The following is a 27,124-nucleotide window of genomic DNA, read 5'->3' on the forward strand; positions in this document are numbered from 1 at the left end:
GTCCTCTGCTCCCACTACCAAGCCAGAGAGCTGGCCCCATGGCGGCAACTTCCTAGCAGAGATTAGCATCCCGAGCTGGTGCACAGACCCTGCAAGCTGAGGCTGGCTCGCGCTTGGGCCCCCAGAGGTTGCTGGGCCACAACTCCCATCATCCGCAACTTCCTTGAGAAGCTGGTCCCTCTCAGCCAGTCGCAGGGTCCTCTCTCTTTCACACACCTTCATGAGCACTAGAAGTTTGCTCCTTTCCATACACACATCCCCTTTGAGTCACCCCACCCTTACAACACCCTGCGCCACTCAAAACCACGCGGAAAGCCATCCACCGATGCCAGAGCATCTCCGCACACACCGATACGGGTGCCAAGCTATATATAGCTCTTCCGATGGGTGACCGCCGGCCTTGGACGTCCTGCCTCGGCCTCCCTCCAAACGCAAGAGAGAAGGGGAGAGAAGGACCCATCACAAGGACAAGGGAAGGGGGCAGGAGTGCAGAAGTGGCATGCCCCAGAGACAGAGGACAGACTCCAGGCTGTCCCCGCCAGCCATTTCCCAATTACAGCTGGGGGCTCCCCATTTATATGGGCACGGTGCCTTGCAATACAGAGAAGGATCCAGTGCTTTTCATTATTATTATTATTTATTATTACTGCAAGGCGCCAGGTATATGGAGCTAAGTATAAGACGTCAGGTCTCTGCCCTGAGGGGCTTACAATCTAGTAACTGAGAGAAGGGAGTCAACAGAGGAAGGCAAATGAAGGCAAGAGGAACAAGGGAGAAGTAGGCTGCTGTTTCAGTTACACACGGACAGCCACAATTTACCTTACTGCACATTGGTGAAAAGCAGAAAGAGTTTCCCCTCCTCAGTTAGGAAGGTGGCCCAGGAGGTCCCAATCTCCCCCTCCTACCGTCTCCGCCCAGCCCCACCTCTGCTCCCCAAGCAGCGTCTTCCCATGGTCAGCTTCTTCAAGCAGGAACCTAACCCAGTTTCAGTTCCTTCCACCACCCGCCGTCAGAATGAAAACAGGCCGGCCAGCCCTACGCAGACACACGCAGGGTAGGCCTTGTGGGTTCGTTCCGCCAGTCGAAGAGGAGACAGAGTTTAGTAGGTGCCAACAAGCACAGCATGCGGGCGCAAGGTCTTCTGGGCCCTCGGTGAGGCAAGGGGGCTGGAAACTGGGATGCCCAAGTTCCATGGAAGAGGGTCTCAACTTCCTACAAAGCCTTTCAGCTACAGCTGCTGGGGGTGATGGGAGCTGTAGTCTAGCCAGAGAGTCTCTGGTTAGCCTCACGACATTGCGGGGCACCCAAAGCAGCAGGTCTGGCGTTTTCCCAAGTCCTGCCCTGAAGTTTACTACAATCAGACCACATGGGGACCCAGGCAACATTCCCTCTAACAGGGATTCCTAGATGTTGCCCACTACAACTCCCATCATCCCCAGTGGCAATGGCCTTTGGCTGGCGATGATGGTAGTGAGCAACACCTGGGAATCCCTGTTAGAGGGAACATGCTGGGCACCCTCAGCATCTGAATCCCACCACATTCCCCACAAGGCAAAAGGCTTTTTCTTTCAGTGTGCCCCACTCAGCTCTGTTCTCCACAGGTACTCTGCATCAAGCATACAAAGTGCCGTACAGGTGTGCAGAGGTGAAGGTTTACAAGGCGAAGGCCCTTAGAGACCCTTCAGTCCCCATCTGAGGTCAGGACCTTGCATCACTCTCACTTGCCCCCCACAAAACAGGCCGACATCCCCCCAAGCTCCCCAGTGCCACAGACTCCAGAGCAATGGCCACGGTTTTCCAGGACAGGAAAAGGCCAGAGGTGCCTCATCCAGAACCCAGTTTCACACTTCCCTGGGTAGCTTGTAGCAACCACTCTTTTGCAGCCTCAGTTTCCCCCTCTTCCATCTGTGAAATGGGAACCACAGTAACCCACTACACAGTGTGAGGATGAACTGGCAGCAGGGGGTGGGTGGGGGGCAATGTCGCAAGAGGCTGTGGACTTCAGCAGTACAAGATAAGAGCTTGGCAAGGGAGGCACTAAGAAGAGCACTCTTGGGGGGGGGGTTGTGCCGGGGGGGGGGGGACTGGCCCAGCACCGTGTCAGTCCCCATTAGAAATGGCACTCCGACGCTGTCGCCCAGGAGTCGGCCACCTTGGTTCCCTAGCGGTTGCTGAAGGATACTTCCCATAATCCCCGGCCAAAACTGGGGAGTTGTAGTTAAGCAACAGCTGGCAGGCCAAGGTTGCCTACCCCTGGGGGGTGGCCCGCCCCCCCCCCACTGCTGTGGGGGAAGAGACAAGGCTGGCTGGGTCCCTGCTCATTTGTGCATCATTAAGGTCCCCAGGCAAGTTCATTAAACAAGAGGTGCCCCAGGGGAAGCCAGCAGCTGCTGCCTCCCTCCTGCTGCCGCCACCGCTGCTCCTCCTCCTCCGCCCCAGCCTGGGAAAGAGGCACTCCCAGGCAGGAACCCAGGCGTCCAGGCTGCCAGCAGCCACACTCCTGTGCAAGGAACCCAGGAGCCCTGGCCCTCTCCAGGGCCTGCCTTAGCCTCTTTTCTGCCCCACAGGCCACAAGAGAGCGAGAGAATGAGAATGTAACCCATTAGCCAGAGGACCCAGGCGTCCGGGCTCCCACTGCCCTCCGGCTGAAAAATCTAGGCCCCAACTCCCCCGCCCCCAGCAAGATCCCAGAAGTCCCAGGGCCTTTCACCTCCACTGCCAGTGCTGTGCCTACTTCCACTAGCCCGCAAGGCACCCCCACCCCCATCCATACACTTGTTATTCAGAGAACCCAGGAGTCCCGGCTCCCCAGCCTCCGGGCTAGCTAGCCCAGGGCCTGCGGATTCCAGGGTGGGCTGGTTTCTAGAGGGGAGGGGGGGCTCTTTGCCTATGAAGGTTGCTGGCTTTTGCGGGGGGGGGCTGGAGGAGCCTTGCAAGGGAGGGGGCTTCCAGAGGGCAGGGCCTGGCTGAGAAAGCTGGCTTGCCCACGGCGGGGGAGGGGCTCTCCCAGAGGAAGTCCATGGGGGGCCGCAGGGGAAGAGGGGGTTGCTAGGGGGCGTGGAGAGGGGCACAAGGTTGCCATGAGGGAGCTCCTGGGGGAGGAGGGTGCCTGGGGGGCGCGGGGGCTGCAGAGAAACGCAAGCTTTTCGGCCAAGGGCGGCCACCGAGGGCGGGGACGCTCCCCCGGGGCTGTGCAATCAGGTGGGCGTTGCTATGGGGCAGGAGAAGGGCTACTGAAGCCCTGACAGGGCTTGTGCAGTGGGGCGCGAGAGGTGCTATGGGGCCGAGGGCCTTCAAGGGGTTGCATTGCAGCGGGGCGGAGCGGGGGAGGGGAGAAGGAAGGGTGTTTTGCTTGGGGGCTGTTAGCAGCAGGGCAAGAGGGACGCGAAGGGGGCAGCCCACCCGCCGTCCCATACATACCTGCTGCAGCAGCGCCGCCGCCGGCTTGGGGGGTGGGGGAGGAGAGGAGGGGGTGGGGGACTCGTTTCCGCTGCTGAGCCAGGGGCGGAAGGATCCCCTCTGCTGTTGCTTCTCCTGCTCCCAGCACGGCGCGGCGGGGGCGGCCGGGACTCGACTCTGCCCTGCGCGGAGCGATCCCTCCCCACCCGGACCCAGTGATGCGGCTCCACCGCCGCGCCCAGAGCCGGACGCGGCCAGAGGAGGGCGGGGGGAGCGGGAGATACCAAGTTACTCCCCGCGGAGGGGAGGGAAAAAGAGGTGCAGACCCAGTGGGGTGGGGAGGCTGGGCATGGAGAGGAGAAAAACTCGGGGGAGGGCCACACTCTCTCGCTTCACCCCCCCCACACACTTTTTAAAATTGTGAAATAGTACCAACTGGGGTAGGCTGGAACTGGAAGCGACCACTCGGCAGAGTGTGGGGTGGAGAGGTCACCAGTGGCTGAGACGGGAGGGAGTCAACCCCCCCCCAGTCGGGGTTTTTTGTTGTTGCTTCTTGGAGGAGGAGATTTTCCTTGCAAAGCGGGGGGGAGGCTTACCCCTCCCCATAAAGGGAAGGGGCGTGGAAGGCGGAGTGCGGGTGGGGTGGGGCTGGGTTATACCAACTCCCTAGAGACTACTCCAGACCCCTGTTCTAATTAATGGAGGCGGGGAGGGAGAGGAGGAAGAAGAGCAGCTGACCTCGCCCTAGCCCTCAACTTTGGTCAAGCAGCGGGCGAGCGGGGGGGGGGGGGCGGAGGTGAGTCATTGCTTTTGGGAAGAGGCTGCACCGAAGTGGGGGTGGGGAGAAGAAATGGTACAGCCCGGAACACGACACACACACACACACACACCAACCCACTTTCACTTTCGCACTTTTTCCTCTTGCACAAGGAAAGAGGCTTTTGCTGTGGTCCTTTTTCCCTTTTTGCTTTTGGACGCCCCTTCCTCGTAATGGCTTTCGTCCTTCTCGACGACCCCTATTCCCGGCGGAAAAGGACCCCGGAGTCCAGGCTGGCGCCCCCTTCCCTCTCCCTCGCAAACCCAGAAATCCGGGGTCTCCCTATGGGACGCAAGGACAGCGCTGCTGGATCAGGCCCAAGGAAGCCCATAGGGACATAGGAAGCTGCCACTTACTGAGTCAGACCTTGGCCCATCGAGCTCAGTGTTGTCTTCCCAGACTGGCAGCAGCTTCTCCAGGGTTGCGGGCAGGAGTCTCTCTCAGCCCTCTCTTGGAGAGGCTGCCCGGGAGGGAGATTGGGACCTAGATGTGAAGAGCAGCTCCATCCCTTAATAATTTGAATTCCTCCTTGATCTGTTTGAGTTAGGAACAGAGGAAGCTGGCTCCATCCCCTGAGGGGAATCTCTTCCAGTGCTGCTCACACTTCTAGTCTCCCATCCAAATGCAACCAGGGTGGACCCTGCTTAGCTCAGGGGACAAGTCAGGCTGGCTACCACCAGACCAGCTCTCCTCTCCCTCACCCATCATCTAGTCCAGCCTCCCGTCTCACACAGTGGCCCACCAGATGCCTCTAGGGAGCAAGAGTGGAGGGCATGCCCTCTCTACTCCTGCTGTTGCTCCCTTGCCACTGGTATCTGGAGGCATCGTGCCTCTGAGGCTGGAAGTGGCCCGTAGCTGTCAAGGCTAGTAGCCATTGATAAGGTCTGTCCTCCATGAATTTGTCTAGGTACCTTTTAAAGCCACCCAAGCTGGTGGCCATCACCACATCACATGGCAGAGAATCCCACCATTCAATATATATGTGTTTCTAAAGCCCCTTCCCCTCTGTTTACTCGAAAGGTTGCCACAATTTCGTGGTGTGGGCTCTGTTTCTTTAAGAGCAACCAGGTAGGCAGACAATCAACAGGTGCAGCCTTCTGGGGCATGGAAGCTTCACCTATTGAAATTCTGGCAGCCTCCTAGCTCTTAATGCACATTGCACAGGTGCCTGTGGTAGCCTGATGCTCCTTTCTGCTTGCCCCCTCCCACCTAGAGGAACCAGGAGTCCTGGCGGTAAAAGGGTGCAAACTTTTACTTCTCTAATACTTGGAACAAAAACAACACTGAAAAAGAGGAACAACTTTCAGGAAATTAAGATGGTGTCTGGAGGAGGGAAAGGAAGTCTCATTCTCCCTGCAGCAGAAGGCTGTGTAATGCATTGAGGGCGCTTGGGGTGGGGGGACAGGCCAGAATTTTGGGGAAGGGGCTTGGCTTGGAGTACAAAAGCCAGTCTCTGCTGTGTTGCAGCCTCACGGGGTGGAGAAAAGATCCCACTGCCCTTGGAAAGCATACAGGCGGTCTCCTTCCTAATTGTTGGCCTGCCTCATAAGTCTCCCCCCCGCCGTCCTCAACATGTCTGGCTACAGACTTGTTTGTGCCTCACATTTTGAATATGCAGATGTGTTAAGAAAGAGAGGCTCACCTGTTGAATTTCTGTTTGTTTGTTTTAAGAAGGCCAGAGAAAACAGCAAGGTGTCCATGAGCCAATGAGCGGTCTGGGGTAGGAAGACCTGGATTTTCAGGTGGATGAAGATAAATGTTCCGCCTTTGGGGGGGAGTGGGGGGGAAACTTTCAAATTTTGGGGTGCAGACAGGCTTAAGTGCCCCATTAAGTCACAAAAAAGACTAGAGTTTTCTCCAACACCCTCTCATATTTTCAATGCACAGTTGTAATTTTACCATTGCAATCTCAATCCAATTATCCAAAAAAATACAGAGTTTATTTATTTTATTTATTTTAACATTTTTATCCCACTCTTCCTCCAAGGAGCCCAGAAAAGGGGCGTTGGGAGTTTAGGAATGGGGCTAACAGGAAGGTAAGCAAAGTCTGATCTTTTTTATTCCAGAGTAACTGGACAGGAATAAGAGCTTGGATGTCTGAACAGACATCTCAGTCTGTAGATGGCGAATTTGGAAATAGGTAGTTATTCCTGTCCAGTTACTCTGGAATAAACAACATCAGACTTTGTTTACCTTCCTGTTAGCCCCAATTCTAAACTCCACTAAAGCAGATTAAGGGTTGTGCCCTCTGAGTCAGACCTATAGCCAGGGTGGGGGGCTAGTGTGTGCCTGCCCCCCCATCTTCCCCCTTTTAAAAACAAGTATTTTTTAAATAAATGAATGCTGCTTGCACTCAGGACTGATAGGTCGAGATATGCTGCTCCCTACTTTTTGGCACACACACACACACACACACACACACACCCACCCACACACCCAAAGTTGTAGGTTGGCTATAGGCCTGCTCTGAGTCACCTGGTGTCTGGTTGCTAAGCAACCATAAGGCCTAGCAAACCAGGAGAAGCCTTTGCTTCATTTTCTCTATCACCCATCATCTCCCATCTTGTGCCACACGGGAAAGTCCAGGGTAAGGATTGCATGGCAGCGGAAGAGAAGCATCATGTGTCATGGTCTTCTGTGGGAACAGAACATTAAGACAGAGAAGGCCAAAATGAGGAGGGTTGGCAGCTGAGACCCAAAAGATTAAGCCACTAGAAGTCCATCACGAGCTCCAATTAACACGAGCTCCAATTAACCCAGTCTCTCAGATCCCACCATCCTGGCTCCCAGCATCTCCCGCTCTAATTCTAATGGACTGCTTCTCCATAGTGAAATGTGCAAAGCTAGATCAGGCCCTCACCCATACCACACTGAGGTCACAAGCTGGAGAGCTAGGGACTTGGAGCCTCATTCAAACACAGCAGAAGAGCCAGCAAGAAAGGGGGCAGATGGAGGCAGAAGAGACCTTCCTGTTCCAGCCTCCTCTCAAATAGGTTTTTTTTTTAAGTGGATTTTTGCCATTTTCATAAATTGTTATGGTTTTGCCCCAGCTGAAAAGCAGTTCTGCACAACCCCCCAAGGAGAGAGGGAAATGGTCGTCGTGTAGCCACCAAAGCCCTAAACAACAGCTTGGGCCCTGGGTTTTTAAGAGAACGGCTTCTTCGTAATGAACCCCGCCGCCCATTGAGATAATCAGGAGAGGTCCGTCTGCATTTGCCACCGGCTCGTTTGGTGGCTACTCAGGGAGGCTTTGGAATGCATTCCCTAGTGAAATAAGAGCCTCCCCATCTCTGACATCCTTTAAAAAGTCCTTAAAGACACATTTCTTCACCCAGGCTTTTAAATTGTGTTTTAAATTTCTTGCTTTTTGAAATTGTTTTGTTTTGCTTTTGTTTTTAATTAATGTTTTACTTTTTAATCTTGTTGTAAACCGCCCAGAGACATAAGTTTTGGGCGGTGTAAAAATATGATAAATAAATAAATAAATAAATAAATAAATCTCCAGGACTGGGAACAGGACCGTGATGGAGTGTCAGGGGGGCCTCCTTGAGAACTAGGTGACCATGTATACCCAGCAGCTTAGTTTCTGAACAAATGGTGTTGACCTTCAGGGTTGGTTTGAAAGCCCTGCAAGACCAACCCCCCAAGTCCCAGTTTAAGAACAACATGTCTATAATGCCATCCACACCCAAGGCTCTTGTCTATACACAACATATCTTGGGGTGGGGTCCCTGCCCTGAGGGCCATACAATCTAAGTCAATATGGGAGACAACAGTGGAGGAACATGGGGGCAGAAGACTTAAAGGATTTGTGTTCATTTCAGCTGTGTTGGAGCTGGTTGTGGTTCCATGGTGGTGGGGGGGCTGAACTTTGCATGTGCTCAGAGGTATGAACTGCTCTTTTTAAGAAATGAATTTCAGGCTGTCCGAACAAATAGATGATGGGGCAGAGAGAGCTGGTCTTCTGGTAGCAAGCCTGACTTATCTCCTTAGCTAAGCAGGGTCCACCCTGGTTGCATACAAAAGGGAGACTAGAAGTGTGAGCACTGCAAGATCCCTCAGGGGATGGAGCTGCTCTGGGAAGAGCATCTAGGTCCCAAGTTCCCTCCCTGGCAGCATCACCAGGATAGGGCTGAAAGAGACTCCTGCCTGCAACCTTGGAGAAGCTGCTGCCAGTCTGTGTAGAGTAGACAATACTGAGCTAGATGGACCAAGGGTCTGACTCAGTATGTGGCAGCTTCCTATTATAGTCTGTGTCCCTAGATTCCTAACTGGCAGCCGCCACCCCCTCCAACCCCTTAGGGGGCCTGGCACTGCCTTTTATCCTCTGACAATGCTTTTAAGGAAGGGTCTTTTATAAAGGAATGGCTCTGGGAAAAGGGAGCCCCCCCCCCCGCCTCATTCCCTGCCCTGTCCAGCACGCCCCCCCCCCCCCCCGCCACCATGCACTGCCTTGGCCCCTTTAAGAATGCAGCTGTTCTCTCCTCTCATTGTCTCTAAAGGCAGCCAATCAGGGGCTGTGCTGAGCATGGGGGTGCAGAGTCTGGATTGGCTGGGGCGCAGCCCCCCCCCCCAGCGCTCTCCCTCTGCAGCCCCCCCTCCCCGGTTGCTGTCCAGCTGGCCCGGGTGCTGAAGCCGCCAGCAAGCCCCTCCAGGACTGGGCCCCCTTCCCCGCCCCCAGGAGCCTCGCAAGGGAGGCTGGAGCTGCCCGGCAGCCGCGATGAGCGGAGGGGTCTACGGAGGAGGTGAGCGCTGTGGTGGCATGCACAGGTGCCGCTGCCTGCAGGGATCGGGCCCAGCCAGCGCCATCCGGGGATTCAGGGAGGGATTCCTCCACAGACCGAGGGAGGGAGCCGTGGCTGCACAGCGCCCCCCGCCCCCCAACCCCGCCAGCAGCAGCAGCTGCATTCCAGCGCTTGGCAAGGGGTGCCCAGCTCCTGCCCATCGAAATGAGGCCCGTGCGCACCGGGAGACCTTCCCTCTGGGGTGTGCCTTGTGTGGATTAGCAGGAGGTGGGTTGCCAGGCCCCCAGATGGCCCCAGACTGGCTCCAGACCGGACCCCTCTGGCTGGTGCTTCTGGGCTGCGCTTGAATTCACTGTCTCCACACCTCTCTCTCTCTGGCTTGGCTCACTTCTTCGAGTCGTCTGATTTGGTTGGTGTCATTCTAAGGGGACACCAGTGTCTTGTTTTTGGCTAGTGACCCCAAAGAAGATCTTTGCTGTTTGTATAGAGAGACGTGTGCAGTGTAGACAACGGTGTGCTTCTTCATACAAGGCATAAACTCATGTGTGGACTTTGCTGCTATGGGATGTAGTGATGGCCACTAGCTTCGATGGCTTTATAAGAGGATTAGAGACAAATTCGCGTAGAAGAAGAGTTCTGTCTCTGCAGCCTAGGTGTGACAGCTAGGTGGAACCTCCATCTTCTGGGGCAGTCTACTTCTGAGTAATAGTTGCTGGGGGGCAACAGTGGGAGAGGGTGCCTGTCTTCACAGGAGACATCCAGGTGGCCACTGTGGGAAGGAGCTGGCTGCTGGACAAGATGAGCCTTTGGTCTGATCCAGCCTTTGGTCTTCTTCTGTTCTTCAAAACCACCAAGAGCCTTGTTGCACCTTGAGGACAACACATGAATTATGGCACCAGTTTTCATGGCTTAGATCAGGGGTGGCCAAACTGTGGCTCTCCAGCTACTGTTAGACTGCAGTTCCCATCATCCTCAGCCAGTTTGTTGCAGCTGGGGATGAAGGGAGTTGTAGTCCAACAACAACTGAAGGCCCTCCAGTCGGCCACTCCGGGATTAGGTGATGTGGCCTCTTGTTGACAAAATTTCTTCTTGCAACCAACTCACACAGCCGTCCCTCAGGAAATCACACATGGTACGGATGTGGGCTAGTGCACAGAGGATCCCAACGTAGGGGGTGCATGTGGGGGGTGGGCTCTAGATCGCCTTGGGTACCTTCCAGCCCCATCACTCTGTGCATCTCACAGCTGCGACCCCCCCCCCATGGTTAGTCTCCTTTCCAGAGCCATCTGCACCTCAGGACACTCAAGCCAGAGGGAAGCTCATTGTCAGGATGTGTCCTCACCCCAGAGGCAAAGGCACCCCCATAAGAACATAAGACCAGCCCTGCTGGATCAGGCCCAAGGAAGGCCATCTAGTCCAGCATCCAGTTTCACACAGTGGCCCACCAGATGCTGCTGGAAGCCACAGGCAGGAGTTGAGGGCGTGCCCTCTCTCCTGCCATTACTCCCCTCCAAGAGAGGGGCTCTGTCTATCTATCTATCTATCTATCTATCTATCTATCTATCTATCTATCACATTTCTATGCCACCTGATATGCGCATCCCTCGGTGGTGTACAGAAGTTACAGCACAACAAATATACAGCAGGATAAAAGGATTAAAACAATATAACGATGTAAAAACAAGCTGTTGCAAATTAATTAATTAAGAGCCTGAGAAAACAGGTGTGTCTTCAGGGTCTTTTTATGTACTCTTTTGGCCCAAATGCCCCCCCCCCCACGCTGCCCCCAAAGCTGGCATCCGTCTGCGGACTGTGACGCACCTCTTGGGTTCTTTCTCAGATGAGGTGGGGGCGCTGGTGTTTGACATCGGTTCGTTCTCGGTGCGGGCCGGCTATGCTGGAGAAGACTGCCCCAAGGTACGATCCTGCCCCTGCTCCAAACCCCTGTCTCTGAGCACCATACGGCAGCCCCCACTGGTCTCTGGAGCCTCCTCCCCACTGGCTGGCCCGGCCCCCTTGCAGGGCCCTGGGCCCAGGCCCAGCGCCCCACCAGCAGTGGTGTCTTTGCAGGCCGATTTCCCCACCACGGTGGGCTTGCTCTCCCACGACGACTCCGCCATGGAGCTGGACGGAGACAAGGAGAAGAAGTCGGGGAAGGTCTACTACATGGACACCAACTCCTTGCATGTGCCGCGAGAGAACACGGAAGTCATCTCTCCCCTCAAGAACGGGATGAGTACGCTGGGCTGGCACGGAGGGGGCTGGTTGCGCCCCTGCCTGGGCGCGCTCTTTTCTAGCAGGCCTCTTGAGCCTGGGGCAGCTCATGGGCATCAGCAGTCCAGCCGCCCCCAGCTTCACCTGTTGAATGGCTGCATGCCAGGCGGCTGCTCAAAGGCAGAGGAGTCCTGGCAGAACACAAAGCGGGATAGGACAGATTATGACTCTCAGGTGGGAGCCGGGTGAGAAGGTGGGTTAATCAGGGCAGGCCCCCGGCTTGCGCACCAGCCACACAGAGCCTCCACCTTGGCACACCCTCCAGCCACCTAAAGACGTCTCCAGGTGCCCCACGTGTTCTGGAGTTGACAGGACATCAGCAGCGTGCACTGAAGTGCATGGCATGGTTCTTGTGGTAGCAAGCACGAGTTGTCCCCTTTGCTAAGCAGGGTCCATCCTGGTTTGCATTTGGATGAGAGACTACCCGGGTGAGCCCTGCAAGAGATCCCTCTGAGGGGATGGAGAGGCCGCTCTGGGAAGAGCATCTTCCAAGTTCCCTCCCTGGTGGCATCTCCAGATAGGGCTGAGCCTGAGAGAAGCTCCTGCCTGCAACCCAGAGACGCCGCTGCCAGTCAGTGTAGACAATGCTAAGCTCGATGGGCCTATGGCTTGACTCGGTAGAAGGCAGCTTCCTAGGTGATAGTATTTGCAGGTGTTTTGCCCCTCCTTAACAGTGCTCTGAAGAAGCTTCTGATTAAGGGCCCAGCCACCCGGCGGGCGGGGGTGTGTGTGTCCCCTTGTGGCTGGCCGTCCGGCCGTCGTCCGGCTGACTTTCCCCTTCCTTTCCAACCATGTCCCCATTCTGCCTGCCGCGCCAGTTGAGGACTGGGACTGCTTCCAAGCCATCCTGGACCACACGTACAACAAGCATATCAAATCAGAACCCAACCTCCACCCTGTGCTCATGTCCGAGGCCCCGGTACGTATCCTGCCCAACCCTCGTCCCGGTCTCTCCCCACCCTGTCCTCTTGTGCCAAGTTCCGCTTCCCCTCATGCTTCGCCCCCCACCTTCCCCACCTGTCTTACAGTGGAACACGCGTGCCAAGCGGGAGAAACTGACGGAGCTGATGTTTGAGCATTACAGCATCCCTGCTTTCTTCCTCTGCAAGACAGCTGTGCTCACCGCGTATCCTTCTGCCGCTGAGGCCTGGATCTGCATACATCAAAAGAATCAGATGAGCATTCTTCCCCACCCCTCGCTTCAAAAGATCAACGGGTCGGGAGTTCCACAGGTTAACTGGAACTGATTTCCCTTCAGGCACTCTGGTGCCCTGATCCAGTGATGGGTGGGTAATACCTGATGGGTACCCAGACGGCATCTCTTCATGCCGTCCGGTGAGAGAAAGGCATTTTGAACCCAGAGGGTTGCATTCGCGGGGGCAGAGCCAGTACCCCCCACATGCTCACTTTCCCTTGCTGAAGCCTTGACCCTTGACCTCCAGTTTTGCTAACGGCCGCAGCACCGGCCTCGTCTTGGACAGTGGCGCAACACACACCACAGCCATTCCGGTCCATGATGGTTACATCCTGCAGCAAGGTTGGGCTCCTGGACTCACCAGGAGGGGATGAGCAGGGCTTGGAGCAGGGCTCCCCAGACGGGGCTGGACTACAACTCCCATCACCCACAGCCGTTGACCATCATGGCTTCTGGTGATGGGAGTTGTTGTGCAGCCACATCTGGGGACAAAAAGTTAGGGAGAAGACAGCCAGGAGTGGGAGGCAGTCAGGTGCCTTTGTGGCAGGAGAAAGAAAATGGCACTGAGGACAAATGCCCCAGGTTCGAATCCCTACTTGGCCACGTTGGTCTTGCGCAAACGGCCACATCCCAGCCTCCAGGCTTTAAAGCCAGTGGCTTTCCCCTGCTCAGAGGGCATCGCTTTGTTTCCTCTCTCTCTCTCAAATTGCCCTTGCCTGTGTCAGGGCAACCAGCAGAGGTTGGCAGAGTCCAGAGTTTCAGAGCAAAGGATTCTGGGAGCCAGGCTTCTTGGAATTGTGGTTTCTGCAGAAGAGGAAGGGAATATTGGAGACCAGTTCTGGCTGTCCCATCTCCAAAAGAAGCTGGGGGAAAGATGGCTCTGTGGAACCTCCAGACTCAGGGGCAGTGTATGGGTTCTAGAGGTGGGAACAGCAGAGGAAGGGCTATTGTCTTGAAGCCCGCTCGTGGGCTTCCCAGAGGCATCTGCTTGGCCACTGTGGGAAGAAGCAAGAGGCGGGCCTAGACGGACACGCTTTGGTATGACCCGGCTGAGGAGCCTTCCGGTGTTTTTAGGCAGGGAGTCCAAAGGAGCTGTGGGACTCACCACTCTTTTACTGTGTGTGGCTTTCAGGCATTGTGAAATCCCCGCTGGCCGGAGACTTCATCTCCATGCAGTGCCGTGAACTTTTCCAGGAGATGAATATCGAGATCATTCCACCCTATATGATTGCAGCCAAGGTGGTATTGCCTCTTTCCCATTCCGCCACCACTCAGGGTTGGGGAGGAATTATCGTTCCATAGGCAGAACATCTGCTTTGCGTTCACAAGCTCCTCAGTTCAGTCCCTGGCATTAAAGGTGCTTCAGGGAGCAGAACTCAGCAAGGCATTGGCTTGAGAGCTTAGAGAAAAAGGTGGGGGGGATTAAACTTAGGGAATGTCACTGTAGGGTGAGAGGTGGGGCTCCATTGTTCCTTGGGACCCCTTTCCTGCTCTGTTTATATCTGAGTAATTAAAAACAATATGCATTAACAAATTCATCTTGTTGTCTCAAGCAAGGATTAACCAGTTTCCCTGGTGAGGAGTCCTGTATAACTCAAAAGCCTCCACCGGCAAGAATTTGTCCAAAAAAGGTTATGTTCTTTCCATACCAAAACCTGACCCAGTGGCTGCAGGAAAGGGGATGTTGCACTGGCAAAAGGGCAGAGTTGGGGTGAGGTAGACTGCCGTGTCCAAAGTGCATGATCCCAACTCACTCCCCAGCCTTTTTGTTTTCTCCCCCTTTGCCCTGCAGGAGCCTGTGCGTGAAGGGGCCCCCCCAAACTGGAAGAAGAAGGAGAAGCTGCTGCAAGTTAGCAAGTCCTGGCATAATTACATGTGCAATGTGAGAGACCCCGGATGCCTGGGTCCTGGAGAGAGGGAGGGGGCGGGGAGAGGCGTGGCGGGGGGGGCAGGTCTGAGGGCACTGGACGGACCTTAATCGTGCTGAGGTTAAGCAGGCCTGGCCTGGCCAGCTCCTGGATGGGGGCCCCCTGGGAGCCCCTTAGATGCCCCCTTCTTGATGGAAGTGGGGGGAGAGAAATGGGTGGTGAGCTGGGCTGCAGGGGCCAGGACTGCACTGACTGCCCCCCCTTTGCGCGCCCCCCAACAGGAGGTCATACAAGATTTCCAGGCCTCTGTGTTGCAAGTCTCTGATTCTCCCTACGATGAGCAGTGAGTATTGGGGCTGATGAGATGGGGGGGGCGTTATGGGGCGGAAATCAAGGAAAGGAAAGAAGTGGGTTTTTAAAAATGCTTCTGATCATCTTTTGTAAATCGCCGGGGAGTATTGCACTCAAAAGACAAGATATGAATGTATAAAAGGAGGAAAGGACTTTCAGGCTACTCTTGGAAGAGCACTCGGTCCCCACACACTTTCAAAATCCTTATTTCTTCCTTCCAAGACACACACACACACCCAATATATGTAGGCGAAGTGGAGAGTCCCTGAATGAGCCCTGGGGAACTATAGGCCAGGGATCCCAAACCTGAAGCTCCCCAGCTGTTGTCACCCACAACTGTGGCCAGGGATGATGGGAGTTGTAGTCCAGAAGCAGCTGGAGAGCTTCAGGTGGGCCACCACCCCTGGCAGAGTGCAGGCACCTCTAGGTTGGCTCCGGAGGGTGGTTAGGTGGGAGGGAGGGAGGGAGGGAGGGAGGGAGGCACGATGCCTCTCCAGACCAGTTGCAGGGGAGCCGCAGCAGCAGCAGCAGCAGGAGACGAGAGGGCATCTCCTCACCCGCTGCCCGTGGGCTTCTCGGAGGCATCTGGTGGGCCACTGGGGGAAACAGCAGGCTGGGCGAGATGGGCCCCCTTGGGCCGGATCCAGCTGGGCTGCTCTGATGTTGCTGTGACCTCTGCGTGGACAGCCCACAAAACCCCCAGCCAGAAGAGGTGTTTGTGCCAGAAGGAACCACTGCCTGGAGGGGCCCTTGGGAGGGGGGGGCCTCTCCCATCGGCAAGTTTGCTCCATCTTGAGGTCTGGAGTGCGCTCATGAAAGGACCACATTTTGCCTCTTGAAGGGATTTTAAACGAAAGAAATAAGGTGGAACACAAGAGTGAGCAGGAGGATGCCTCGGGGAGCAGTAAGGGCTTGTCCCACGAAAAGGGAGGAGGACGGCAGAGGCAGAACACGGCCCCTTGCTGGTCCCTTTGCTCCAGTCCAGGGTTCGGAAGAGGACCCACGATGCCAGGGTGGCCCTGAGGTCCGCTGCACTTGGGGGTGCTCAGTGGCCGATGCTGCCCGTCAGAAGGCACCGTCTGCCCTGCAAGGGAGTGGCGGGTTTCTCCGCTGGAGAGAGGCTTGGTGTGAGGGAAGAAGCCGGAAGCAGGAAGGCGCGTGGGCCACTCTGGAGGCAGGGGCCCTCTCTGGCTCCACCTGCTGGCGTGGCCAAGCAATGCACTGTCTCTCTGCCTCTCCCCCACCCCCTTGTTCGGAGCAGGGTGGCCGCCCAGATGCCCACCGTCCACTACGAGATGCCCAATGGCTATAATACGGACTATGGGGCGGAGCGGCTTAGGATCCCCGAGGGGCTCTTTGACCCCTCCAATGTGAAGGTCAGTGGGGCAGAGGGGAAGACATGTGAGGAGTGTGTTTCTCCGGGAGCAACAGAAGCGGGGCGGGGGGGCAGGTGTGTGTGTGTGTGTGTGTGTGTGTGTGTGTTGTGTTCTTGTTAACCTGTGCAAATCCATGTGCATGCATTTAATTTTCTGGTGCATGGGGTGGGTGTATGGATCTGTTATGTGGAGACTGCCTTTAGAGCCCTAAACCAGAGGTTCTGAACCTTGGGTCTCAAAAGGTTGTTGAATGGTAGGAGTTGTAGTTCAACAAAATCTGGAGTCCCAAGACCTTAAGTGGTTTGGGGCCAGGGTACTTGGCCCCTTCTCCCATATGAATCTGCCCAGACATGAAGATACCTTGGGGAAGGGGGTGCCCCAGATTCTCCCGCCATCAGAATTTCAGTTGGTGGCCACCTGAGATGGGGGCCTTCTCTGTGGTGGCCCTGAAGCTGTGGAACTCCCTCCCCCTTGAGTCCTGGCAAGAGGCTTCCTCCTTGGCAGCCTTTCGCTGGGGATAAAAAACCTTCTTGTTCAGGAAAGCGTTTGCCAGTCCTTGGCTTTCTGGATAGAGGTTTCCCGTGTGGATTTGTTGTGGTTTATATGTTGATGTTTTGTAATTCTATACTGTTTGGGATTGTTTTTGTCTTATTTTGTAACTCTACACCACTTTGTGTGCGCCTCCAAGCAGAAAATCGGTATAGAAATAATATTTATGTGGAGGGAGAGAGGAATGTGTGTGTGCATGCCATAATAGGATTATTTTGCAATGTATCCATACAGATTGGGGTCCGTTTGTATCCACCCCTCTAGGGCCTGTCTGGAAACACCATGTTGGGGGTCGGCCACGTAGTCACAACCAGTATCGGCATGTGCGACATTGACATCCGGCCCGTGAGTCACCCCACAGGCAGGGGGCATTTCCTCCCCTTTACTCTGCCCCTGCTAGGGACGCCTGCCGGGGTGGGTGAGCAGGGGGCGGGGGCCACTGGAGTGAAGAGATGAACTAGCAGGGACCCATAGAAGAAGCAAAACGCAGCTTTGTTCCTGCCAGGGTTCATCTGCCTGTGACAAACTCAGCGGGTGCCTCTTGGCCAGGGGTACCCGTGTCAGCTGCAGCAGTGCCCAGGACGATGGGCACCATGTGTCAAGCACAGGTTAACTCCTGCCATTCTAGCTGAAGAGTTCTCTTGTGTCTCTTGGAAGTTCCCACATTGTCCCATCAAGAGAAATTGCTCCCAACGGAAAATTTATATAACTTTTAACCTTTTTTGAGCAAATTGAAACAGAAAATCCAGACATCTTGGACACACATGCACCCCAGTGGAGCAAAGGGGTGTAAGAAAAGAGGGCTAAATGATCAAACTTATAAAGAGCTTCCTTTGCTGAAAAGGACGCAAGTCAAACTCCACCGAGAATACGGTGGGGTCCCCCTGTAATCGTGCTTCTCTCCGTTGCAGGGTCTGTATGGCAGCGTCATCGTCACTGGTGGCAACACCTTGCTACAAGGCTTCACGGACCGGCTTAACCGGGAACTGTCCCAAAAAACGCCACCGGTGAGCATGTGCAAACATGCCTAGCAGGGAATGCTGGGCAAGCCCCTCCCTCCCTCCCTCCCTCCATTTGCCCCAGTTCGTGTTCTTCTGAGTGCAGGGTGCAGGCTTTCAAGTCACACAGGGCTCTTCCTCAGGCTAGGTGAGCCAAGATCAGGAAAAAGGGGAGGGGAGGGGAGCTGCCGGAGCGGAATGGCCTGGCTGCCCCAGAGCGCCGGATATTTCCAGGCCCAAGGAGCAGGACGGCCCTCTTCGGTTCCTTTGGCTTCCTTTGGATGTCTGTGGTCAATGAGGATGGTTGAATCCGTCACAGTCCAGCTGGGCTGGGAAAATGTCGAGCGCAGGGAGGCTGTTGGTGGGTCGCTGAGGGGGGGTTTCCTTTGGAACCTCCATTCTGAGCTGTGTCCTGCTGTGGGGGTGACCCGGTGACATCACCACACGTGCTCCGAAGATTGGTGTGTCCCTGCAAACGCCCAGCTGGCCTGCAGAGGGCACTGCAGTCCTTTTAACCCCACTTCCCCTCCACTCCTCTTTCTCCCCCCCCCCGCCGGCCCCCGCCCCCCCCCCCATCCAGAGCATGCGCTTGAAGCTCATTGCCAGCAACAGCACCATGGAGAGGAGGTTCAGCCCCTGGATCGGGGGCTCCATCCTGGCATCTCTAGTGAGTCGGGGGTCCTGGAGGCAGCCCTTCTGGGGGGTCAGGACCCAACAGGGGCAGCGGGGAGCTGGCAGGCAGGACGCCTGGGGGGCTCTCTGGGAGCAGCGGGGCTGGGGGTGGGGGGGTGGGAAGCAGAGGGGCTGAGCGGTTTTCGGGAAAGGGGAGGGGGGGCTAGTGGTTTAAGGAGTCCTGGGGCTGCAGTTGGGTCGAAGGAAAGCCCCCCCCCCCGCAAAGGGCTTGCTGAGGGGAGGGGGGCCAGGACTTTCCTGGGGGGGTGGGGAGAAGGGACTGGAGGTGGCCCAGGTCCCTCTGTGGGGGGGACCCTGTTGGCCAGGGCTCTCCAACCTCGGCTCCCCAGCAGCAGGGGGACCACAACTCCCATCATTCCCAGCCACCAAGGATGATGGGAGTTGTAGTCCAACTGGGACAGCTGGGAAGCCGAGGGTGAGAACTCCGAGTTGAAGGGGGGAAGTGGGGGGAGGCAGGACGCCTGGGCCTGCCTGCCTTTCTCCTCTCGCCGCCTTCTCCTTTCCCTCCGCAGGGCACCTTCCAGCAAATGTGGATTTCCAAACAGGAGTATGAGGAGGGGGGCAAACAGTGCGTGGAGCGGAAATGCCCCTGAAAGGAGGCCTGGCCCCCCTCCTCACCCCACCCAAGGGGCCCCCTGTGGATGCTGCAGCCCCCTCTGCCCCACACCTTGGTTTGGGGAAGCCTTCAGGGCCGCGTGGTGGAGGCCCAAGGAGGCCCCGTCCTCCCTCCCCTCTCAAGACGGGCCCCATTCTGCCCCACCCAACCCAACCCCTGCCTCCCGTCTTCTAGCCCCCACTCCACTTCCAAAGAGTCCAGGACTGCCGCCCCCCACCTTGCTCCAGACCCCCTGGGCTCGAAGGCTGGCCTCGTCCCACCACCGCCCCTACGCCCCGCCCAGAGAACCCAGGAGTCCGGGGCCCCAATCCGCAGGGCCAGGCTCTGGATCTCTGTGTGCGGCCTTGGAGGGCTGCCTGCGCCCGCAGCGGGGCCTCCCTGTGTCCGTTGGTGTCCAGTGGCGCCCCCCCCCCTCGCTGGCTGCCGCTCACCCTCTCATCTTCCGGTGACCATTTTGATATGTGACCCAGTTGGCTTTCTTTCTTCGCTGGATGGCTTAATTTATGTTTTGATGGTTTACATTTTTGGTGTTGCAAAATAATAAATGTCTGGGTTTGGTTGGTTTTTTTAAAAAAAGAAAAATTCATTTTTTTTAATGTCATGACAACATTTTTATCTAAGGAGAAATGCAGAAGCCGTCATTCTAGGCAGACCCTTAGCACACTCAGACAACGTGGCACAAATCTTGTGAAGCAGCCTTGGCGTTCGGGAGGACTTCATCTGGCTGGATGTTAAGCAGAGGAGCAGCTCTGGCGGGCTTATGTTCTAGCAGGACCCAGCGGCATCTGGGGGGGGCACGGCACGAAACAGGAGGCTGGACTAGACGGGCCTCCTTGCGGGGCCTGATCCAGCAGGGCTGCTCTGATGGTCTTAGGAGGACATATTTTGGTTGAACCTTAGGAGAAATTTCTGAACAGGTAGAGCAGCTCAGTGATGGAAGCAGCTACCTGGGGTGGGGGCGGGGGGCAGAGGACTTCTAGCAGAGGCCAGACAAAAGCTCTAGCTCTGGATTTCCTCCATTGAGCAAAGGGGTGGACTAAATGGCCTCCAAGGGCCCCTTCGACCTTAAGATTCTACGATCAAAGCAGACAAGGGAGTGTGGTAGCAGGCATGGGGAAATCGCCCCCAAAGTCCGGCATTTTACATCAGACTGAAGATGGAATCTGGAGGAGTGATGTGAACCCAAGTGGAGACCGGGGGGGGGGGGGAGAGGCATTGCACCAGGCCCAGATATCACAAACCCCGCCTGCCCCAGAGTTCTGGCAAACTGGAAAGCTACCTGCTCAAGCCTTCCTGCCACGGTGCCTTTGGGTTGTTTTGTGTGTGTGTGTGTGTGTGTGTGTGTGTGTGTGTCTTATGGGCCAACATGGCTGGCCACTGACTAGAATCATTCATTCATGCCTCATGGCTGCCCTACTATTCCGAAGTGTAAGGGTTACACTCTTACCTGCTGTCAGCATTTCCCATCACAGGAAACCAGCAGTCATCCCACAGCCCTAAGCAGGAGGAAGCAGCCACGCCTTCTTCCGTGGGACCTCCCCGGAGCCGCCATGCTAAGAGGGGCACTAAGAATCCCCCCCACAAAACTCCCCCGAGGAGAACACGGAGTTAGCCCATCCTGGGTGGCCGTTCATGGCCCCAGCATGGGACGGGGGGCAACTCTTGGCCTGGCTGCAGCCCCCCAGGACCGCAGAGGAGCCAGAATTCTGTGGCAGGGGAGCCCGTGGCAGCCAATGCCACGTGGCAGCGAGACAGGCAAGCCGGGAGAGCCGCCCCTGCCGCCGTGGGGCCCCTGCCACTCTCTCGAGCCCCTTTTCTCACCCAGGGAAAGACGAGGGCCCCGAGAGACTCAGACTGGAGGCTCCACCCCCCTGCCCTCCCCTTTAGGCCCCACTTCCCCTATCCAAAAGCTCTAGGGAAGACCGATAGCGACCTTTTATTTCAGTCCTTGGCCCGTAAAATGTAGGGACGTGTTTTGAGGTTCCCCAGCGACGCTCAGGGCGAGCCGCCTTCCTCTCCCACCAGGGGCTTCCTTCTCTCAAGGCTGGCTGCAGTGCTTTGAAAGATCGGGAGCTGGTCCTTGCCCGGGCGCTGGGGGGGTGGGGTGGGGCGCAGGCCCCTTCCCAGGCGAGGCTCCAGCGTGGGGCCCTGGAACCCTCCCCGGCCCAGAGCCAGGCTCAGCAGAGCCGTCCTCTGCCCTTTTGCCGCGTCTGGAGATCCCACCCAAGAGGCTCCAAGGAATCCTTCCCCTCACTTCTTGGGGTCAGCAAGGAAAGGCCTCCTCAGGGGAGCCGTCACAGCCCGGCTCGCACTTCTATTCCAGACAAGCGGCAAATGACCTAAACGAGGGGGGTGGCCAGCCGGAGGGTCTCCAGCTGTGGTTGGACTACAACCCCCCTCACCCCCGGGTGCAATAAACTGGCGGGGTGATGGGATTTGTAGTTCAACCGCTAGAGAGCCTCAGGCGGGCCCCCCTAGCCGTTCTCGCTGGAGGCCGCGTCCAGGGTCCGTCCTGCCCGCTGTCGGACGGCAGCCGTGTTTGCCAATGTCCCGTCCTCTGTTTCTCGCCCCACCCACCCCATGGCCTTGATTGGGAAGGAGAAGCTGGCCCCCCAGACCTCCCCACCCTTCAGGGATCCTCCACGGCCCAGGCGGTGTGGTGGGGAGAGGTGAAGTGAGCTGGGGAGGGGGGCCTGGGGCTGCCTGGGAGAGGGGAGTACGTGGGGTCAGCGGCATCCCAGCTCTGCCCCACCCTATGCTGGGGGGCTCTGGAGCTCGGCTTCTTCTGAAGGCTTCACTTCAGGGTCCGGCGGCTGGTGGGAGCGGCTGGCCAAGGTGCCCTTCACGCATCCCTCCACGGTGGATTTGAGCTGAGAAAGGGAGGGCGAGAGGTGGGGATTTGAACTCGGCACCTTGCGCTCTTAAGGAGGTTTGGCAACCTCCCCAGGTCCCCTGACACTTCACAGCTGCCCCAACCTCCTATGACGAGTAGCCAAGGAAAGAGAGACTTTCCATGGAAAATGGGCCTCTCCCCCCCCACTGCCCCCCCCTCAGTTCCCCAAGTCCCAGGGGAAGGAATGCCCTATCTTCACACACACACAGAGACACACACACACAATCTTGCCCAAGGACTTTCCACCACCGGGGGGGGGAGGGGAGTGGCGGGCAGTGAAGGCACCAAAGCGGGGGGGGGGGGCGCATCGGAGGCTCTCCAGCTGCTGGTGGACTACAGCTCCCATCATCCCCAGCCACAATAAACTGGGGAATAAATGGCCAGAGGCCATCGTGGCAGGGGGTGATGGAAGTTGTAGTACATCATCCTCTAGGGACCCAACTTTGAGAAACCCTGACTGAAAGTATTTGTGCAAAATACTTTCTTTGTGCAGAATACTTTTACTTGTACAAAATTCTTCTCCCTCTCACCTCACACTAGAACCAGGGGTCATCCCATGAAATTGATTGCTGGGAAATCTAGGACCAACAAACGGAGGTACTTTTTCCACACAATGCATAATCAACTTGTGGAACTCTCTGCCATGAGATGTGGTGACAGCCAACAACCTGTATGGCTTTAAGAGGGGTTTGGATAACTTCATGGAGGAGAGGTCTATCAATGGCTACTAGTCGGAGGGCTGTGGGCCACCTCCAGCCTCAAGAGGCAGGATGCCTCTGAGTACCAGTTGGAGGGGAGGAACAGCAGGAGGGAGGGCAGGCCCTCAACTCCTGACTGTGGCTTCCAGCGGCATCTGGTGGGCCACTGTGCGAAACAGGATGCTGGACTAGATGGGCCTCCTTGGGGGGCCTGATCCGGCAGGGCTGTTCTGATGTTCTTATCTGCCTGGCCTATCAGGACAGAGGCCTGACATAAGCAGATAAATACTTCCGTGAGACCTCGCAAGGAAACTCGCAGCAATCACCAAACCGCCCAAGCGGAATCTGAGGCTGGTGGAGGCGCCCAAGCTTCGGCGGAAGCCCTTGCAGCAGGAGTGGCCCACCTAAAGGCTGCAGTGATGAGCACCGGGTGAACTTCTGCTGCTGCTGTAGTGAGAGGGAGCGAGAGAGCTCCAAAGGAGCAGACGGGGCCACCACCAACTCAGCCCTGCTGCTGCTGCTGCTGCTGCCGCCAGACACATGCCCAGAGGAGGGCTCGGAGGGGGCCGTTCCATGAGCAGGGCAGGCAGGAGAGCAGGCAGAAGGAACAGCTCCTTCACGCAGCCCAAACATCTGGCTTGCGGAACTCACTGTCACAGTGTGCAAGGGTTGCCATGAGCTGAGATGTCTTTGGGAGCAGTGGTGGAACCAAGGGGGGGGGGAGTCAATTAAAAAAAAATTTGAGGGGGCACAGAAGGGGCAAAGCACATTCATGGGTGGGCGACCTGGGTCTCACATATTAGATTTTGGAAACAGAAATTGAGGGCAGGCAGTGGGGGGCAGTTTTTGGGGTGGAAAGACAATTTAAAAAAAAAATTGTTGGGGGTGGGAGAGAGAAAGACAATGCTTTTTTATTGAACCAACAAACTACCTAAGCATAGTTAGGTAGTTTACCTACTTTACCATTACACAATTATATACAAAAGAAGATCTGTTTTTACATTGTGTGTGTATATATACACAATATATATACAGACAGATTTACAGATAGGAGGTCGGAGAACAACCGAGTTGTGAGATATACGTTAACAATACTGCAGCCAAGGGGGAAAGGGTTTAAAGCAAATCGGGGTGAGGCATTTGCCCACACATGCCCCCCACCCCCTCTGGAGCCGCCCTGGCTCAAGAAGGGGCGAGCGCCACACCCACGAGGAAGGGGGAGAGGCCTGCCCACAACGACGGGTCTGCGTGGAGCCTCCACCGCCAGGGACAGTCTAGCCCCCTCGGGCGCCGCATCTGAATGCTCCCCGAGAGCGCTGCGCGAGGCTCCGCCCCCAGAGAATGAACGTTCCAAGCGGAAGCGGAAGTAGGAGCGTGTGGCGCGTGCGCGTGGCTGCCTCCTTCCTTGCCTCCCCGTGCAGAGGTAAGGGGGAGGGAGAGGGGGGCAGCCCCCCGCCGCCCAGGGGAAGGGGCTGCCCCAGGCGCCGAGGGGGAGCTGGGCGGAAGCGCGAAGGGCCCCCCCTGGGGCGGGGCGGGGCTGGGCTGGGGGGCGGGCATGGCCAGCTGGGGGGCAGGGAGGGGCTGCCCCCCGTCTGGGGAGAAGGGGGCGTCCTTGGTGTTTGCTGTTATTTATTACTCTTATTACGTATTAATGCCTAAAACCCGAGCATGGGACTGAAGGCGTGCAGCTTAATACTGGTGGCGGTTGTTAACCTGACTGGACTACTTGTTTACTTAATTGGGTCAGTTTCATTACTTTTATTGTGTATTGTATCTGTTATTTATTGTTGTGAGCTGCCCGGAGCAGTAGTGTGTGTACTGGAGGGGTGGGGTATAGATAATTTAGATAAATAAAGTCCAGAAGAAGAAGGGGAGCAACAGGCACTGGGTGCAGAGAGCAGGAACATAGGAAGCTGCCATATACTGAGTCAGACCCTTGGCCCATCTATTCTTCTTATTATGTTTGCATTTATACCCCGCTCTTCCTCCAAGGAGCCCAGAGCGGTGCACTACATACTTGAGTTTCTCTTTCACAACAACCCTGTGAAGTAGGTTAGGCGGAGAGAGAAGTGACTGGCCCAGAGTCACCCAGCTAGTTTCATGGCTGAATGGTGACTTGCACTCAGGTCCTAGTCCAGCACTCTAACCACTACACCACGCTGGCTCTCAATCCTGACAAGCTCAGGATTGTCTACCCAGACTGGCAGCGGCTTCTCCCAGGTTGCAGGCAGGAATCTCTCTCAGCCCTGTCCTGGAGAGGCTGCCAGGGAGGGAACTTGGAGCCTAGATGCTCTTCCCAGAGCGGCTCACACTTCTAGTCTTCCATTCAGATGCAACCAGGGTGGACCCTGCTTAGCAAAGAGGACAAATTCATGCTTGCTACCACTCTTCCCGCGAAGGCATGCACATGTGCGGATGCTCACACTTTTTAAAAATGTTTGCTCACTTCATTTTAGATCCTGCTCAGGCTGAAGCAGGAAGGCCCCGCTCTGAATGCACAAGGGCGCACACACTGCCTTGAGACTGCCGCCCAGAACAAAACTCATTCCACACACAGATGAAAACAATTAGGGAGAGCACTGCTTGCCTCCAGGAGAGCAGCGTTGGAGAGCATGGGCAGCTCCGGGGTAGTTGCTTGCTCGTTTGTTTCTGGTATTTGTGCTCCGCCCCAAACTCGCATCTCTGGGCAGTTCACAACAAACATAAAATGAATTAAAACAGAGACGTGAGCACTAGAATCAGTTTATAACCACAATTCCAGTTAAAAAGCTGGGGAGAATAAATGCGTCTGAGGGCCCCCCCTAAAAGCTGTCGGAGCTGGGGAGGGAGGGCGTTCCAAAGCCTCGGGGCGGCAACGGAGAAGGCCCGTCCCTGGAATGTCCCGATCAGGACTAGGATCTGCCAGTGTGGCTGGGGGCGGCGGGAGTCGGCGAGCCAAGGTAGCCAGCCCTGGCCTGGAGGGCAGCCTCCGCCCTCAGCCTCTCCTTCTCCCCTCCCAGGGCCGCCATGTCTGATCCGGGCCCTCCCATGGAGACGGAGTACGCCCTGCGCCGCCGCCTGCCCCGCCGCCTGCCCCGGCGCCGGAGCGACATCTATGTCAACATGAAGACGGATTTCAAGGCCCAGCTGAGCCGCTGCCAGAAGCTCTTGGCCCCGGCGAGCGGCTGCCCCGAGATCTGCATCCACGGCCTGGGCTTGGCCATCAACCGCGCCATCAACATTGCGCTCCAGCTGGAAGCCACTGGCGGCGGCGTGCTGCGCTTGGCAGCGAATACGTCGACCGTCGAGCTTGCTGACGTTGCTGAGCCGGAGGGGGACAGTGACGAGCCGCTGGCCCGGACCCGGAACAACTCCGCCATCCACATCCGGGTGTGCCGCGTGGCCCCCGAGTAGCCGCTGCTTGCGGTTCCCTCGGCAAACGGGCCTCTGGGTGTTCTGGAGTGACCAGGTGCCCCGGCCTGTGTCCAGCGACTGCTGCCCTCTGCGTCCAGGAGTGGCGGGCCTGGGGAGGTCTCTGCCCCTCCAGAACGAAAGTCCAGCTCTGCCCTCCCTTGACTCGCCAGTTGCAAGATACTCTCAACTCTCTTGCCAGCACACACACCGCTCAACGGAGACTTGTTTGCCCTCCTCTGGCTAAACGGGGGCTGGATGCTCTCACTGGACTCTGCTCGGTATGACGCCTTGTGCCCCCCCCCGCCCCCCCGTGGCTGTGCTGGGAATAGAAGCCAGAACCCCTGGTGGGACGAGGTGCTGAGTTCTGCCTCCTGGTGCTGGATCCTCTCCTCGCCTTGTTCCTGAAGGAGAAAGTGGGCTTTGCACCTCCATTTGCTCATGGGAGAACTGACTTTGGGGGCTGCACCTTCTGATGCTGCAACTCCTGGGGGGTCTTGCTGTTGACATCCCCAAGTGTGTGTGAATGTGGGGGTCTTGTGGCATTCTAGGTTGGGAGTGCGTGTCTTGCTGAGAAATAAACGATTCTCGAGTGTGTCCCTGGAAGGAGAGTGTTTTCTCAGTCTTCGTGGGGCACAGATGGGGCTGAAGAATCAGGCCCCTTAGCGGGAAGGGGGGCCTGGTGGACTTCTAGGTGGCGGAAGGAGAATGGGGTGTTTCCCTCTTTTCAGGCACCAGCGGCCTTCCCCCTCCTAGCTGGAGCAGAGGCCTGCGCAACATCAAGCCTGGGGGTGGGGGACTCTTTTCCTGGCCCCGGGGATCCTGCAGCAGCAACACAGGAGCTGGGAACTGCCTGACGTGCTTGCTCAGAAATCTGCTCCATGGTGTGCCCAGCGAGGCTTCCTCCCCTGTAAGCATGCCTAGCATTGCAGCCTGAAACTAGCAACAACCCTTGAGGGAGAGGAGAGGACGTGGCCTTTGCGTGGGGCTGGCAGGCACTCCAGGGGCCCCACTGATGGAGCCGGGACAGGAGCTCTTCTCTGGCCACTCTCCTTGGTCAAAACGGTGGGGCCCTTGGCAGGGGGCATAGGTCCACTTTCACGTCATGATGTGCTCAACATTTGGCCTCAGTTCCTTCACGCCAAGCTGTGGGCACTGGAGTTGGGCAGCCCTGCTGTAGCCTCTTGAATCGACGCAGCAGGAGGTGGCGCAGTGACCGGCCTCTGCAAGCTCCCAGGCAAAGTGGAGCGGCCCCTGGGTCG

The 27,124-nt window shown here is 56.8% G+C and overlaps 3 protein-coding genes across 9 annotated transcripts in view; 2 read left to right on the plus strand and 1 right to left on the minus strand.

The window, feature by feature from the left end:
* Positions 1-3,977, minus strand: part of GNB2 (G protein subunit beta 2) — a 17,561-nt gene extending 13,584 nt beyond the window's left edge. Inside the window, exon 1 of one of the 2 annotated variants that reach the window (XM_053261656.1) lies at positions 3,836-3,977. The gene's annotated coding sequence lies outside the window, so the exon portion shown is untranslated. Of the gene's footprint in view, positions 1-3,420; positions 3,597-3,835 lie in introns of those variants that run through there. The other variant, XM_053261655.1, reaches the window with a different exon arrangement.
* ACTL6B (actin like 6B) lies at positions 3,108-19,444 on the plus strand. 3 transcript variants are annotated; one of them, XM_053261654.1, is made up of 14 exons: positions 3,108-3,201; positions 10,802-10,878; positions 11,032-11,197; positions 12,054-12,154; positions 12,264-12,361; positions 12,678-12,772; positions 13,563-13,669; positions 14,223-14,312; positions 14,580-14,641; positions 15,911-16,025; positions 16,839-16,919; positions 17,486-17,581; positions 18,153-18,239; positions 18,778-19,444. In XM_053261654.1, exons 3-14 carry the CDS (start codon positions 11,080-11,082, stop codon positions 18,856-18,858), a joined length of 1,131 nt encoding a protein of 376 aa, XP_053117629.1. In that variant the 5' UTR covers positions 3,108-3,201; positions 10,802-10,878; positions 11,032-11,079; the 3' UTR covers positions 18,859-19,444. The 3 variants fall into 3 exon arrangements, with proteins under 3 accessions (XP_053117629.1, XP_053117627.1, XP_053117626.1); XM_053261652.1 differs by lacking the exon at positions 3,108-3,201 and adding an exon at positions 6,731-6,803; XM_053261651.1 differs by lacking the exon at positions 3,108-3,201 and adding an exon at positions 8,800-8,961.
* On the plus strand, positions 18,154-26,468 carry POP7 (POP7 homolog, ribonuclease P/MRP subunit). 4 transcript variants are annotated; one of them, XM_053261660.1, is made up of 3 exons: positions 24,097-24,214; positions 24,929-25,099; positions 25,472-26,468. In XM_053261660.1, exon 3 carries the CDS (start codon positions 25,479-25,481, stop codon positions 25,863-25,865), a length of 387 nt encoding a protein of 128 aa, XP_053117635.1. In that variant the 5' UTR covers positions 24,097-24,214; positions 24,929-25,099; positions 25,472-25,478; the 3' UTR covers positions 25,866-26,468. The 4 variants fall into 4 exon arrangements, with proteins under 4 accessions (XP_053117634.1, XP_053117633.1, XP_053117632.1 ...); XM_053261659.1 differs by lacking the exons at positions 24,097-24,214; positions 24,929-25,099 and adding an exon at positions 18,154-18,239; XM_053261658.1 differs by lacking the exons at positions 24,097-24,214; positions 24,929-25,099 and adding an exon at positions 23,751-23,895.
* The last annotated feature ends 656 nt before the right edge of the window (positions 26,469-27,124 follow it).

Source organism: Hemicordylus capensis, chromosome 6 (assembly GCF_027244095.1).
Source record: "Hemicordylus capensis ecotype Gifberg chromosome 6, rHemCap1.1.pri, whole genome shotgun sequence".
NCBI lineage: Eukaryota > Metazoa > Chordata > Lepidosauria > Squamata > Cordylidae > Hemicordylus > Hemicordylus capensis.

What these genes read in the sequence shown, in the direction of transcription:
- ACTL6B (XM_053261651.1), top strand. Translation starts at nt 8,937, where the DNA reads ATGAGCGGAGGGGTCTACGGAGGAG. An exon ending in TGCTCATGTCCGAGGCCCCG is followed by an intron (nt 12,155 to 12,263) that starts GTACGTATCCTG and finishes CCTGTCTTACAG; the next exon opens with TGGAACACGCGTGCCAAGCG. An exon ending in AAGACAGCTGTGCTCACCGC is followed by an intron (nt 12,362 to 12,677) that starts GTATCCTTCTGC and finishes CTTGACCTCCAG; the next exon opens with TTTTGCTAACGGCCGCAGCA.
- POP7 (XM_053261657.1), top strand. Translation starts at nt 24,141, where the DNA reads ATGGGACTGAAGGCGTGCAGCTTAATACTGGTGGCGGTTGTTAACCTG. An exon ending in CTACTTGTTTACTTAATTGG is followed by an intron (nt 24,215 to 25,471) that starts GTCAGTTTCATT and finishes CTCCCCTCCCAG; the next exon opens with GGCCGCCATGTCTGATCCGG.